The sequence below is a fragment of the Bidens hawaiensis genome, unplaced genomic scaffold, assembly GCF_021521415.1.
Source record: "Bidens hawaiensis isolate Kalapana, Puna unplaced genomic scaffold, B.hawaiensis_p1.1 tig00023611_1, whole genome shotgun sequence".
In the NCBI taxonomy this organism is placed as follows: domain Eukaryota; kingdom Viridiplantae; phylum Streptophyta; class Magnoliopsida; order Asterales; family Asteraceae; genus Bidens; species Bidens hawaiensis.
Window position 1 is genome coordinate 156,079 of NW_027493698.1, and position 15,854 is coordinate 171,932.

The window sequence follows — 15,854 nt, forward strand, 5'->3', positions numbered from 1 at the left end:
ATCTAATTGTTTACTTTCCATTGACTTTACTCAATACTTGTTAAACACGTCTTCTCATGTCACTGTGGGTGAGAAGTCAAGTGAAGTTAATCCGCCAATGGTTACCGCTAATACATTGTCTGATGACAAGAGTGATAATGACGAGGATGATTTTGAGTACGACACGGAGGGATCGGAGGCAGACACTGAAGAATCCGAGGGAGAGTTTGATTAAAATAATAGTTGTAATTTGTATTTGTATGTGGTTATAAGAAAACTTTGTATTTTTATGTAGCAATAGAAAACTTGAATCGTATTTATATATTTGTATTGCATATCTTATAACTTTTCAGATCATGGCGGACGTCATACCTCGAGGACATGGCGGCGATGGTGCCGAGGATCCGCCACCTCCAGGTGGTTTTCGGCGAGGTGTTCACGAGGAGGGTGGTAAGGGTTATAATAATTTATTTATTTACTATATTTTATTCATTTATTATAAATACATATATTGTTATATTTATACATGTTGTGACTAATAAATTTTAATTGTATTTGTAGCTTTACCTCCTCGACGTAAGGGACAAGGTCCTGCCAAAAATAAGAAATTGGCAGCTGCATACAAGAAAAATGGGGGGCCTTTGTCTCTCATATTTGACAGAAGTGCTACATTCATTCCGATTGGTGAGGTTGCCTACATGTTTATTCGCGAGGTAGGAATATACATGGGGAGGAACATCGCCTTTGACAAGGAAAGTTGGGCGAATGTGTCTGAAGCGGAGAAAAATGCTTTGTTCGAGCATCTTGGTGTAAGTGATTTGTTAATTTGAATATTCTTCATTTAATTATTTGTCTTTTACTTAATTAACTAGTTTCTTTTAATTGCTTCCTAGCGATACTTCAATTTACAAAAGATAGAGCAAGATCCACAAAAAAATCTGTTAAAGGGTGGCATTGACTTTGTGATCTCAAAGCGATATAGAGATCGAAAAAGCAAAGCAAAAGGCCATTATAAGGCTGTGGGTAGAAAGGCTAACATAGACTTAACAAAGAGCAAACCCCCTACGGAGATGAGTGAAGAAAACTGGAAGAAATCTGTCGACCGTTTCCAGACCGTATCACATGAAAACCGGTTGTCGGCCAACACAGCAAACCGACAAAAGCAGCAATACACAAACCGGGGGGGGGGGGGACGGCATCCTATAGCAACTATGGCTACAAAAATGTAATGATTTATATTTTTACACACACATACAAAAATTATATATATATATATATTGTCTGCATATTAATATTTAATGTTATACAGCGCCTGAACGAGCTCCAAGTTTTTAAGAAAGCTCATTGTCGACGTGATGGCACTTTTGATAGTGAGGTGGCAGAGCGTCAATACATATGTATTTATTAAATTATATTTTTCAAATATATTAACCATCTTTTGTGTTGTTGTAAAATATAGAATGAATTAAGAAGAGAGATCGAGGAGCAAACAGAGCCTAATAGCGAAGGCGAATTTGAAGAAACTGATGAGGCAGTTTCAAATGCGGTTGGAATATTTGAAAAGGTGTTGGGTCGTCGACGCGGGTGTACGAGAGGTATTGGGCCTAAACCTTCTATAGCCACATCTTCGAGTGTCGCGGATCAATGTGATAAGGAGCCGACACCACAGCCATTCTTTACACTGGTAAAAAAATATATATATTTTTTATCTTGGTAATTTGGTTTAGGTAATTTTGACCCATACATGTTAGTAATTAATTATTCTTTTTACTTATATGCTCAACTAGATCGAATTTTAGCGACCCGGAGTTTCTAGCTCGTATGTCACAACATAATGCCTCGGCCTCATCGAACAAGGTATCAAGGAATCATGATGATCTATTCTACCAAGACGACATGGATGAGGAAGAATGAGAGTATTTTGGACGATGTTTTGTCTAGACGATTGTTATGTTTAATACGGTTGTTTTCGTGTTTTATCTTAACTACTTAGACGATGTTTTATGTTTATGATATATGCGTATGAAATTTTTTGGATTTGTATTGTTTTGAAAATCTGAAAATTATCATGAAATGCAGGACAATGGGTCAGGAAAGGAACCGAAAATAGAGTAGTGCTGGACAGCATGGCTGCTACTATTAGCGGCGACATTTGACTATTAGCAGCGACATATGTCGCCACTAAAACCCTGTATATTAGCGGCAAAATATATTATTAGCGGCGACAAAGTATTAGCGGGCGACTACACTTATCAGCGGCGACTTGTGAGTATTAGCGACAAATTATCACCCGGAATGCAACCATTTTATCACCCGCGGATGTCAGGAAACAAAAAGGAAGCTTTCACATTGAAGTCAAACCAGCTTGTTCTAGGTGGACGCATGACAAGGTCTTCCTTTGGAAGAGAGCTCTTGTGGAGGTTGCCAATTTCTCCGGCTTCACTATTTCAGGGTATCATCATGTTTAATCTATTCACTTTTATAATATTGTAATTGAATCTATTAGAGACAGTTGATCCTAGTTAACTTAAATTTAGTGGTAGTTAGTAGGGGTGCAAACAAGCTGAGCTACTCGTTAAAAAGCTCGATCAGGCCAAGCTTCACTTATTGAGCTCTAGCCGGCCCGCGAGCCTAAACGAGCCTGCCATTTATATAATTTTTTAAAATATATATTTAATAATAATTAATTAATATATATATATATATAATGTAATGAAAAATAAATAAAATAACTAAATAATATATATATTTTTTATACATAAAATTATAATAGAAAATAAAAATAATTATAATCATATAAAAAATAATTGAAAAATAGTAAATGAGCAGAACCCGAGTCGAGCTCTACCTTGAGAATCTACTCACGAGCCGAGCTCGAGCTTGAGCTCTGTGTAAGTTAAACGAGCCGAGCTCGGCTCGGCTCGTTTGCACCCTTAGTAGTCAGATTCTGTTATGTTGTTAGTTAGTTATGCATGGTTATGTTTTTTTTTCTTTGGCAAACTTTAATGGTAATTTACTAACATTTGGTACTTCACATTTCAGCGTTTAGTTTATCTTTAGGATATTTATACAAGGTAGTGGCGAATCTCCAAATTTCGTCTCATGAGTTTTTTTCTTCTTCTTGCAGTCCTGAAACAAGCGTTTTGAAGGAGATTGTTGACACAATTTATGATAAGTTGGATCGCAAAGAAGTTCATCTTCCACTCCATACAATAGGGATGGCAACTCGCTATAACGAGATCAATTCATGGTTAGTTGAGTGCAATCTTGAATTCTTAGCAATTTATGGTATGGGTGGAAGTGGCAAGACAACATTGGCTACACATATATTCAATTCATGTCGGAGATCTTTTGAATATGTGAGTTTTATTGAAGACATTGGTACTAGATGTAAAGGACCCAATGATTTACTTAAAGTACAAGAACAACTTCTTAAAGATATTTTAGGGGGGAGAAAGAGATAAATACCGGGTGTGTCTCGGGGCATGTGTATGATTGAAGAAGCCTTGCAAATGAATAAGACACTAATTGTTCTGGATGACATTCTTGAATATAGTCAGTTAGTGGCTTTACTTGGAACCGGGAAGATTAATGCGCAAAGCAAGATTATAATTACAACCAGGGAAAATACAGATAACTGGTTTAACTTGTCATGTTGGAAGTGTCAAAATAATCAAATGAGTCTATTAAATCATGATGAGTCATTAGAGCTTTTAAGTCGTCATGCATTTGGTTCCAAAGTTCCCAATGAGGATTACGTGTGGCTTGTACAAGAGGCAGCCCGACTCTGTGAAGGAAACCCACTAGCTCTTGAAGTGTTGGGTTCGTCTCTGTTCAAGAACGATACAGTCCCATATTGGGAAAGTTTGTTGAGTTTATTTGAAAAAGATATCGATTCTCGAATTCAAGGTGTACTCATAAGAAGCTACATGTCATTGCCAATTGATACTCTGAAGGAGTTGTTTTTGCATATTGCATGTTTCTTTATTGGCATAGACATGGATTATGTGGTAAAGATATTGGAGCCCGATTACTCAGCAACATTCGGGATCAAAACCTTAATTGACAGATGCCTTCTTTCTGTTTCTCCAAACAAAAAGCTCATGATGCATAGATTGCTTCAAAAGATGGGGAAAAACATTGTCCGTCAAGAATCAGCAAATCTCCCCGCAAAGCGCAGTAGGGTGTGGCTTAGTAGGGACTCTTATAAGATATTGAGCAAAGGACAGGTAAGATGCTTCGTGCCATTATGCCAGCTACTTTTAATTTTAGGCGCTCTAAAGTTTCTTATGTTTTCCTTAATTTTAGTGTTCAGAAACGGTAAAGGGTTTAGCACTTGACATGAAAATGCTGCAGAAAGAGGATTTTGCATTTACGGTAATTAATAATATACATTGCGTGAAACTCTCATTTTGGCTATTCACCTTATATGTTTTCTGGTTCTTTTATATTTGAAAATGAAGTAAAAAGGAAGATGAAAAAGGTGAACAAAGTCATCTTGAAAAAGTTCTTTTCTAGGTTTATTAGAGGCTGGACTAACCCTCTTCATGCTAAATTTGCAGCCATCACAACTTAAAACAGATGCACTTAAAAATATGGATAACCTGAAGTTGCTCCAGCTAAATTTTGTGCAACTCGATGGAACCTATGAGAACTTTTCTGAAGATTTAAAATGGCTCTGTTGGCTTGGATTTCATTTAAGTGCCATACCCTCTGACTTATACATGAGAAACTTGGTGGCTATAGATATGAGCTATAGCCACTTGGAAGTATTTGAACCCCCTACGGTAGTGAATCCGATATCTTCTTTTTGTTGCTTCTTGGTTTCTCATGGTCTTTATGAAACTTTACGCTGCTAAAATCTTTTGCAACAGGCTATTCACTCATTGAAGATTCTTAATCTTAAAGACTCGTACAAACTAATTGAAATCCTCAACATCATCAGGATCCCTAATCTTGAGACGTTAATTCTTTGGAACTGCTACGGTTTGGTTAATGTTTGTAAAACCATTACATGCCTTAAAAGGCTTGTATTATTAAACATGACAGGGTGTAGACAACTATTTAGGTGCGTAAAGCTGTTAGCAGGTTCTACTTCTGGTGGAGTTGCGATAGAACAACCTCTTTTTTCCTTCCCATTTTCATTAAATCGGTTATTCCTCAAAGACCGCCATCTTGAATGTACTGATTCTTTTCCTTTAAGTTTCAGTGTTCAACCAGTTTTGCAGTATTTGAATTTAGGCAATAGTCTATTTGAGTTCTTGCCTTGCTATACTCATCTTGATAATCTTCGGGTCCTTGACCTGAGTTTTTGCTCCAGACTCAAATGTCTTTTGCGTCTCCCTGATACACTCGCAGAATTGTATGTATACGATTGTCAATTACTAGAAAGAATAACTTTCCAATCACCTCGATTCACTTTGCAAGAGTTTGGTTATGAAGGTTGTATTAATTTATATGAAATTGAAGGCTTTATCAAATTGATTCCAATAGCTAAACTAGATGAAAGTGATTTGGGACACATGAACTGGCTAAAAGAATACCAAAATCTTGAGTTGGGCCTTGTTGGTGATTATGAGCTCACGGTAGGCAGAAGTTGGCATATCCAGGTTCGTTACTTCACATCATTAATATATATTTATATCTTTCGCAAACTAAACTAATCATATAGAATTATTGAGCCCTTTTGTTTGCGTGTCACAGATGTTGTATGAATTCAATATTATAAGCACATCTCTGCCAGATATAAAGGATCCAAATATGACACCTAAGTATATATCAAAATCATCTTCTTTGTCTTTTGATGTGCCTCCGTGTCCACAAAATAAGAGGCTTAAAGGAATTAATGTAACTTTCAAGTATGCAATATCAGGTAATGATTGGGCGTGGTTCTGTAAAATCGGTGCAACTAATCGTGTTGATTTGATGTACAACCCCATAGTCTTTGGAAAACCTGATTTTGGTAAAGAATGTATTTGGTTAAGCTATTGGCCAATTGGAAACAAACTGAAGGTTGGAGATACTATTCGTGTCTCTATTGTTGTGCTGAGTGGATTGGAGGTGCATGAATGTGGTGTGAGTATTGTATACTCTGATGAGGAAACCTTGGAAGATAACATGGGATGGGAGGAAGCTATAGGAGATGATTTGTCTAGATTTGAACTAAGCACAAGAGGGTATTATCTTTGTCGGCGTGATTTCTTTGAGTTAACGGAGGTTGGTCGACTAACTCTTGATTGGTTTAGGATTTTAGTTGGTGATACCATTGACTACAGCGGTAAGCTAGTTCTTTGTGTTTGTATTTAAATAAATGTAAGCTCAAACTGAGGGTTCTTGTATCGTTTGTTTTAATGTTATAATAGAGATAAGAGGATGGAGAAAGACGGGTCGCCCGAAACAGGTGAATTCATCATTTACAGAGTTGAAGACTGTTAGATGTATTATTGATGGTCCTCAATTGGTAAGTTAGCTCTGTTACAAACTCAATAAAATCTTTATCAAGTTTAATATTCTTTATGATAATTGATAAACGAACAGGAGGACATTTACAATATCACAGAGATGTCCAAATCATCTATTGATGATAAATCCGTGGCGCTCACATCAAGCTTGATAAAGGGGAAAATGAAATCTGGCACTGGATTTGAGGAAACATTAATAGAGGTAAGTGAAAATGATCAAATTCAGAAGAGAATGGTTCATAAAGAGATTGAAAGAAACAGGAGACAAAAAATGGCCAAACTTTATGCTTCGCTTAGAGATTTACTTCCACTTGAATTCATCAAGGTGAACTGGTTTGATCTATTCTTTTCAACTTACTTGCTTTTGGTGTTAAATCTTAAAAGCTAAACATGTTAAATAAAACCTTTTCTGATTTTGGTTTCTAATTAGGGAAATCGTTCGATATCGGATAATATAGACCAAGCAGTGCATTACATCAATCAAATGAAGGAAAAAGTTAAAGACCTTAGTGTGAAAAGAGATCAGCTCAAAAAATATTCAAGCACCCATGAAAACTCGACAAATAACCTCCCTAACACGGTTTCGGTCAGCTTCTGTAATGGAGGAATCGAGATTTTAATCAGTAGTTGTTTGATAGAGGACGGATTCATGCTTTCTAGGGTATTAAACACTCTTGTTGAAGATGGTCTTAATGTCACAAGCTACAATGTAACCAAAGTAAATGATCGTTTATTGCACTCTATTCAGACCGAGGTACCATGTAAACCAATTTATAGATCTTTGGTTAAATGTCATTAAATGTTGAAGGTTTTCATTATTATTGCAGGCAAGTGATCTGGCATTGATCGATCTGTCTATGTTGCAACAAAGATTAGCCTTGGTAGCGAATAGTCAGTCAAATTTTGTAATTAAAATTTGAAAACTAGGGTAGATATGCATCATGTTGTTTGTAGTGTAGCTGTTTTGGACCGTATTCATTTGTGCTAGTCTTTTTGCAGATTTTAGTTCGTATTTGCTATGTCTAAAGGTGAGTCTAAGGAAGTTTAATTGTATTCTGTCAAGTTCGTTTGATTCATGATAAGATATATTATGTGGAGTTCTGAGAATTTCATTTAATAATATCTTTTTATTTTTTATTTTCAAATGTATTTGTTGGTCCTCTAAATTTACTCGGATCAATCCGTGTTGTTGGTTAGCGGAAATGCACTGCTTGGTCTATATTATCCGATATCGAACGATTTCCCTAATTAGAAACCAAAATCAGAAAAGGTTTTATTTAACATGTTTAGCTTTTAAGATTTAACACCAAAAGCAAGTAAGTTGAAAAGAATAGATCAAACCAGTTCACCTTGATGAATTCAAGTGGAAGTAAATCTCTAAGCGAAGCATAAAGTTTGGCCATTTTTTGTCTCCTGTTTCTTTCAATCTCTTTATGAACCATTCTCTTCTGAATTTGATCATTTTCACTTACCTCTATTAATGTTTCCTCAAATCCAGTGCCAGATTTCATTTTCCCCTTTATCAAGCTTGATGTGAGCGCCACGGATTTATCATCAATAGATGATTTGGACATCTCTGTGATATTGTAAATGTCCTCCTGTTCGTTTATCAATTATCATAAAGAATATTAAACTTGATAAAGATTTTATTGAGTTTGTAACAGAGCTAACTTACCAATTGAGGACCATCAATAATACATCTAACAGTCTTCAACTCTGTAAATGATGAATTCACCTGTTTCGGGCGACCCGTCTTTCTCCATCCTCTTATCTCTATTATAACATTAAAACAAACGATACAAGAACCCTCAGTTTGAGCTTACATTTATTTAAATACAAACACAAAGAACTAGCTTACCGCTGTAGTCAATGGTATCACCAACTAAAATCCTAAACCAATCAAGAGTTAGTCGACCAACCTCCGTTAACTCAAAGAAATCACGCCGACAAAGATAATACCCTCTTGTGCTTAGTTCAAATCTAGACAAATCATCTCCTATAGCTTCCTCCCATCCCATGTTATCTTCCAAGGTTTCCTCATCAGAGTATACAATACTCACACCACATTCATGCACCTCCAATCCACTCAGCACAACAATAGAGACACGAATAGTATCTCCAACCTTCAGTTTGTTTCCAATTGGCCAATAGCTTAACCAAATACATTCTTTACCAAAATCAGGTTTTCCAAAGACTATGGGGTTGTACATCAAATCAACACGATTAGTTGCACCGATTTTACAGAACCACGCCCAATCATTACCTGATATTGCATACTTGAAAGTTACATTAATTCCTTTAAGCCTCTTATTTTGTGGACACGGAGGCACATCAAAAGACAAAGAAGATGATTTTGATATATACTTAGGTGTCATATTTGGATCCTTTATATCTGGCAGAGATGTGCTTATAATATTGAATTCATACAACATCTGTGACACGCAAACAAAAGGGCTCAATAATTCTATATGATTAGTTTAGTTTGCGAAAGATATAAATATATATTAATGATGTGAAGTAACGAACCTGGATATGCCAACTTCTGCCTACCGTGAGCTCATAATCACCAACAAGGCCCAACTCAAGATTTTGGTATTCTTTTAGCCAGTTCATGTGTCCCAAATCACTTTCATCTAGTTTAGCTATTGGAATCAATTTGATAAAGCCTTCAATTTCATATAAATTAATACAACCTTCATAACCAAACTCTTGCAAAGTGAATCGAGGTGATTGGAAAGTTATTCTTTCTAGTAATTGACAATCGTATACATACAATTCTGCGAGTGTATCAGGGAGACGCAAAAGACATTTGAGTCTGGAGCAAAAACTCAGGTCAAGGACCCGAAGATTATCAAGATGAGTATAGCAAGGCAAGAACTCAAATAGACTATTGCCTAAATTCAAATACTGCAAAACTGGTTGAACACTGAAACTTAAAGGAAAAGAATCAGTACATTCAAGATGGCAGTCTTTGAGGAATAACCGATTTAATGAAAATGGGAAGGAAAAAAGAGGTTGTTCTATCGCAACTCCACCAGAAGTAGAACCTGCTAACAGCTTTACGCACCTAAATAGTTGTCTACACCCTGTCATGTTTAATAATACAAGCCTTTTAAGGCATGTAATGGTTTTACAAACATTAACCAAACCGTAGCAGTTCCAAAGAATTAACGTCTCAAGATTAGGGATCCTGATGATGTTGAGGATTTCAATTAGTTTGTGCGAGTCTTTAAGATTAAGAATCTTCAATGAGTGAATAGCCTGTTGCAAAAGATTTTAGCAGCGTAAAGTTTCATAAAGACCATGAGAAACCAAGAAGCAACAAAAAGAAGATATCGGATTCACTACCGTAGGGGGTTCAAATACTTCCAAGTGGCTATAGCTCATATCTATAGCCACCAAGTTTCTCATGTATAAGTCAGAGGGTATGGCACTTAAATGAAATCCAAGCCAACAGAGCCATTTTAAATCTTCAGAAAAGTTCTCATAGGTTCCATCGAGTTGCACAAAATTTAGCTGGAGCAACTTCAGGTTATCCATATTTTTAAGTGCATCTGTTTTAAGTTGTGATGGCTGCAAATTTAGCATGAAGAGGGTTAGTCCGGCCTCTAATAAACCTAGAAAAGAACTTTTTCAAGATGACTTTGTTCACCTTTTTCATCTTCCTTTTTACTTCATTTTCAAATATAAAAGAACCAGAAAACATATAAGGTGAATAGCCAAAATGAGAGTTTCACGCAATGTATATTATTAATTACCGTAAATGCAAAATCCTCTTTCTGCAGCATTTTCATGTCAAGTGCTAAACCCTTTACCGTTTCTGAACCCTAAAATTAAGGAAAACATAAGAAACTTTAGAGCGCCTAAAATTAAAAGTAGCTGGCATAATGGCACGAAGCATCTTACCTGTCCTTTGCTCAATATCTTATAAGAGTCCCTACTAAGCCACACCCTACTGCGCTTTGCGGGGAGATTTGCTGATTCTTGACGGACAATGTTTTTCCCCATCTTTTGAAGCAATCTATGCATCATGAGCTTTTTGTTTGGAGAAACAGAAAGAAGGCATCTGTCAATTAAGGTTTTGATCCCGAATGTTGCTGAGTAATCGGGCTCCAATATCTTTACCACATAATCCATGTCTATGCCAATAAAGAAACATGCAATATGCAAAAACAACTCCTTCAGAGTATCAATTGGCAATGACATGTAGCTTCTTATGAGTACACCTTGAATTCGAGAATCGATATCTTTTTCAAATAAACTCAACAAACTTTCCCAATATGGGACTGTATCGTTCTTGAACAGAGACGAACCCAACACTTCAAGAGCTAGTGGGTTTCCTTCACAGAGTCGGGCTGCCTCTTGTACAAGCCACACGTAATCCTCATTGGGAACTTTGGAACCAAATGCATGACGACTTAAAAGCTCTAATGACTCATCATGATTTAATAGACTCATTTGATTATTTTGACACTTCCAACATGACAAGTTAAACCAGTTATCTGTATTTTCCCTGGTTGTAATTATAATCTTGCTTTGCGCATTAATCTTCCCGGTTCCAAGTAAAGCCACTAACTGACTATATTCAAGAATGTCATCCAGAACAATTAGTGTCTTATTCATTTGCAAGGCTTCTTCAATCATACACATGCCCCGAGACACACCCGGTATTTTTCTCTTTCTCCCCCCTAAAATATCTTTAAGAAGTTGTTCTTGTACTTTAAGTAAATCATTGGGTCCTTTACATCTAGTACCAATGTCTTCAATAAAACTCACATATTCAAAAGATCTCCGACATGAATTGAAAATATGTGTAGCCAATGTTGTCTTGCCACTTCCACCCATACCATAAATTGCTAAGAATTCAAGATTGCACTCAACTAACCATGAATTGATCTCGTTATAGCGAGTTGCCATCCCTATTGTATGGAGTGGAAGATGAACTTCTTTGCGATCCAACTTATCATAAATTGTGTCAACAATCTCCTTCAAAACGCTTGTTTCAGGACTGCAAGAAGAAGAAAAAAACTCATGAGACGAAATTTGGAGATTCGCCACTACCTTGTATAAATATCCTAAAGATAAACTAAACGCTGAAATGTGAAGTACTAAATGTTAGTAAATTACCATTAAAGTTTGCCAAAGAAAAAAAAACATAACCATGCATAACTAACTAACAACATAACAGAATCTGACTACTAAGGGTGCAAACGAGCCGAGCCGAGCTCGGCTCGTTTAACTTACACAGAGCTCAAGCTCGAGCTCGGCTCGTGAGTAGATTCTCAAGGTAGAGCTCGACTCGGGTTCTGCTCATTTACTATTTTTCAATTATTTTTTATATGATTATAATTATTTTTATTTTCTATTATAATTTTATGTATAAAAAATATATATATTATTTAGTTATTTTATTTATTTTTCATTACATTATATATATATATATATTAATTAATTATTATTAAATATATATTTTAAAAAATTATATAAATGGCAGGCTCGTTTAGGCTCGCGGGCCGGCTAGAGCTCAATAAGTGAAGCTTGGCCTGATCGAGCTTTTTAACGAGTAGCTCAGCTTGTTTGCACCCCTACTAACTACCACTAAATTTAAGTTAACTAGGATCAACTGTCTCTAATAGATTCAATTACAATATTATAAAAGTGAATAGATTAAACATGATGATACCCTGAAATAGTGAAGCCGGAGAAATTGGCAACCTCCACAAGAGCTCTCTTCCAAAGGAAGACCTTGTCATGCGTCCACCTAGAACAAGCTGGTTTGACTTCAATGTGAAAGCTTCCTTTTTGTTTCCTGACATCCGCGGGTGATAAAATGGTTGCATTCCGGGTGATAATTTGTCGCTAATACTCACAAGTCGCCGCTGATAAGTGTAGTCGCCCGCTAATACTTTGTCGCCGCTAATAATATATTTTGCCGCTAATATACAGGGTTTTAGTGGCGACATATGTCGCTGCTAATAGTCAAATGTCGCCGCTAATAGTAGCAGCCATGCTGTCCAGCACTACTCTATTTTCGGTTCCTTTCCTGACCCATTGTCCTGCATTTCATGATAATTTCCAGATTTTCAAAACAATACAAATCCAAAAAATTTCATACGCATATATCATAAACATAAAACATCGTCTAAGTAGTTAAGATAAAACACGAAAACAACCGTATTAAACATAACAATCGTCTAGACAAAACATCGTCCAAAATACTCTCATTCTTCCTCATCCATGTCGTCTTGGTCGAATAGATCATCATGATTCCTTGATACCTTGTTCGATGAGGCCGAGGCATTATGTTGTGACATACGAGCTAGAAACTCCGGGTCGCTAAAATTCGATCTAGTCTGCCTATAAGTAAAAAGAATAATTAATTACTAACATGTATGGGTCAAAATTACCTAAACCAAATTACCAAGATAAAAAATATATATATTTTTTTACCAGTGTAAAGAATGGCTGTGGTGTCGGCTCCTTATCACATTGATCCGCGACACTCGAAGATGTGGCTATAGAAGGTTTAGGCCCAATACCTCTCGTACACCCGCGTCGACGACCCAACACCTTTTCAAATATTCCAACCGCATTTGAAACCGCCTCATCAGTTTCTTCAAATTCGCCTTCGCTATTAGGCTCTGTTTGCTCCTCGATCTCTCTTCTTAATTCATTCTATATTTTACAACAACACAAAAGATGGTTAATATATTTGAAAAATATGCTTTAATAAATACATATGTATTGACGCTCTGCCACCTCACTATCAAAAGTGCCATCACGTCGACAATGAGCTTTCTTAAAAACTTGGAGCTCGTTCAGGCGCTGTATAACATTAAATATTAATATGCAGACAATATATATATATATATAATTTTTGTATGTGTGTGTAAAAATATAAATCATTACATTTTTGTAGCCATAGTTGCTATAGGATGCCGTCCCCCCCCCCCCCCCCCCCCGGTTTGTGTATTGCTGCCTTTGTCGGTTTGCTGTGTTGGCCGACAACCGGTTTTCATGTGATACGGTCTGGAAACGGTCGACAGATTTCTTCCAGTTTTCTTCACTCATCTCCGTGGGGGGTTTGCTCTTTGTTAAGTCTATGTTAGCCTTTCTACCCACAGCCTTATAATGGCCTTTTGCTTTGCTTTTTCGATCTCTATATCGCTTTGAGATCACAAAGTCAATGCCACCCTTTAACAGATTTTTTTGTGGATCTTGCTCTATCTTTTGTAAATTGAAGTATCGCTAGGAAGCAATTAAAAGAAACTAGTTAATTAAGTAAAAGACAAATAATTAAATGAAGAATATTCAAATTAACAAATCACTTACACCAAGATGCTCGAACAAAGCATTTTTCTCCGCTTCAGACACATTCGCCCAACTTTCCTTGTCAAAGGCGATGTTCCTTCCCATGTATATTCCTACCTCGCGAATAAACATGTAGGCAACCTCACCAATCGGAATGAATGTAGCACTTCTGTCAAATATGAGAGACAAAGGCCCCCCATTTTTCTTGTATGCAGCTGCCAATTTCTTATTTTTGGCAGGACCTTGTCCCTTACGTCGAGGAGGTAAAGCTACAAATACAATTAAAATTTATTAGTCACAACATGTATAAATATAACAATATATGTATTTATAATAAATGAATAAAATATAGTAAATAAATAAATTATTATAACCCTTACCACCCTCCTCGTGAACACCTCGCCGAAAACCACCTGGAGGTGGCGGATCCTCGGCACCATCGCCGCCATGTCCTCGAGGTATGACGTCCGCCATGATCTGAAAAGTTATAAGATATGCAATACAAATATATAAATACGATTCAAGTTTTCTATTGCTACATAAAAATACAAAGTTTTCTTATAACCACATACAAATACAAATTACAACTATTATTTTAATCAAACTCTCCCTCGGATTCTTCAGTGTCTGCCTCCGATCCCTCCGTGTCGTACTCAAAATCATCCTCGTCATTATCACTCTTGTCATCAGACAATGTATTAGCGGTAACCATTGGCGGATTAACTTCACTTGACTTCTCACCCACAGTGACATGAGAAGACGTGTTTAACAAGTATTGAGTAAAGTCAATGGAAAGTAAACAATTAGATGAAGAATTGTTATAAATAACGTCAAGATCTTCTACTAAGTCACAATCAACATTTTGAGCATTTTCAATGCGGCCATCGTTTAATGTAGGTAGATCCCAAATTTTTCGATGATTAACATTCTCGACAACCCATCGGTGGTTATTATTTTGGTTTCCTCGACAAGGTTCTTGAATGTAAAACACTTGTTTGACTTGCGAAGCAAATATGAGTTGATCTTCTTTGTCCCATTCGTGCTCTGTGTTGATACTGGTGATATTATTATCATGTCTAACACCCCTTCGAGTATCAAACCACTTGCACCGAAATAGGACAGTTGAATACCCATTTCCATAGCACAACTCAATGATCTCTTCTACTTGGCCATAGTATTTCTCATGGTTCACTCCTTCTGCTAGAACCCCGGAGTTTTGTGTTGTTCATTCTACGTCACGACCACGCACCATAAACCGAACACCGTTGACTATGCAAGCACTGTAAGTAAAGGCATTTATTTCCGCACCCATTGAAAGAGCATACAACTCTGGGTGGAATTTAGGAGAATTTTGTACTTTCATCGAATATAACTAACAAATATAGAATAATATGCATTACTTCATCAGGTAAATGCATAACTAAATGAAAAGGAAAATACCTAACATATTATATGGATTACCTTCTCGAGAAACCACTTCGGAAATTTAGTTTTAACGTCATCTTGGGGATGTTCATATTTGAATTCACTAAATCGACGACAAAAATATAGACCCAATAAGGAAAGAGAAAATACTTAACAGATTATAAAAAGTTAAAGAGATGAGCACTTACTTCATATAGTCCCTAACTTCTTGACAGCTATCGAGGACAAACCATTCAAAATTGAGCTTCTCGTTGATAGTAAGATATTTGATCTTCTTTGCGCTAGCCGGGCGACATTTAGACTCAAACACCCACAACTTAGTTTTTTCGACAACGGCATCTTCGTTTCTGTCGGGGCGATTGAACCGAGTTTGAACATCTCGAAGATACATCGAACAAAATGATAGAGCCTCTTCAACAACATAACCTTCAGCTATAGAACCTTCAAGTCTTGCCTTGTTTCTGACATAATGTTTTAGTTTTTTCATATACCTTTCAAACGGATACATCCATCTCATACAGACTGGACCTCCACGAAGTGCTTCATCTGGTAAATGCAAAACTAAATGAACCATAATGTCAAAAAACGCTGGAGGATATATCAACTCTAACTTGCACAATATCAAAAGAATGGCTTTCTTTGCTTTCTTCATATCATCTACCAACAGTGTTCTTGAAC

The 15,854-nt window shown here is 36.5% G+C and overlaps 1 protein-coding gene and 1 pseudogene across 1 annotated transcript; one reads left to right on the top strand and one right to left on the bottom strand.

The window, feature by feature from the left end:
• The first annotated feature begins 335 nt into the window (after nt 1-335).
• Nucleotides 336-7,360, top strand: LOC143567723 (uncharacterized; annotated as a pseudogene).
• A 366-nt stretch (nt 7,361-7,726) lies between these two features.
• On the bottom strand, nt 7,727-14,225 carry LOC143567713 (protein VARIATION IN COMPOUND TRIGGERED ROOT growth response-like). The gene is made up of 13 exons (XM_077054064.1): nt 14,132-14,225; nt 13,773-14,020; nt 13,467-13,688; nt 12,891-13,115; nt 12,719-12,793; nt 12,124-12,299; nt 10,347-11,448; nt 10,199-10,267; nt 9,789-10,013; nt 8,967-9,701; nt 8,299-8,872; nt 8,116-8,213; nt 7,727-8,038 (listed from the first exon to the last, which is right to left on the bottom strand). The coding sequence occupies exons 1-13, from the start codon at nt 14,223-14,225 to the stop codon at nt 7,727-7,729; spliced, it is 4,155 nt and encodes a 1,384-aa protein (XP_076910179.1).
• Nucleotides 14,226-15,854: the final 1,629 nt, after the last annotated feature.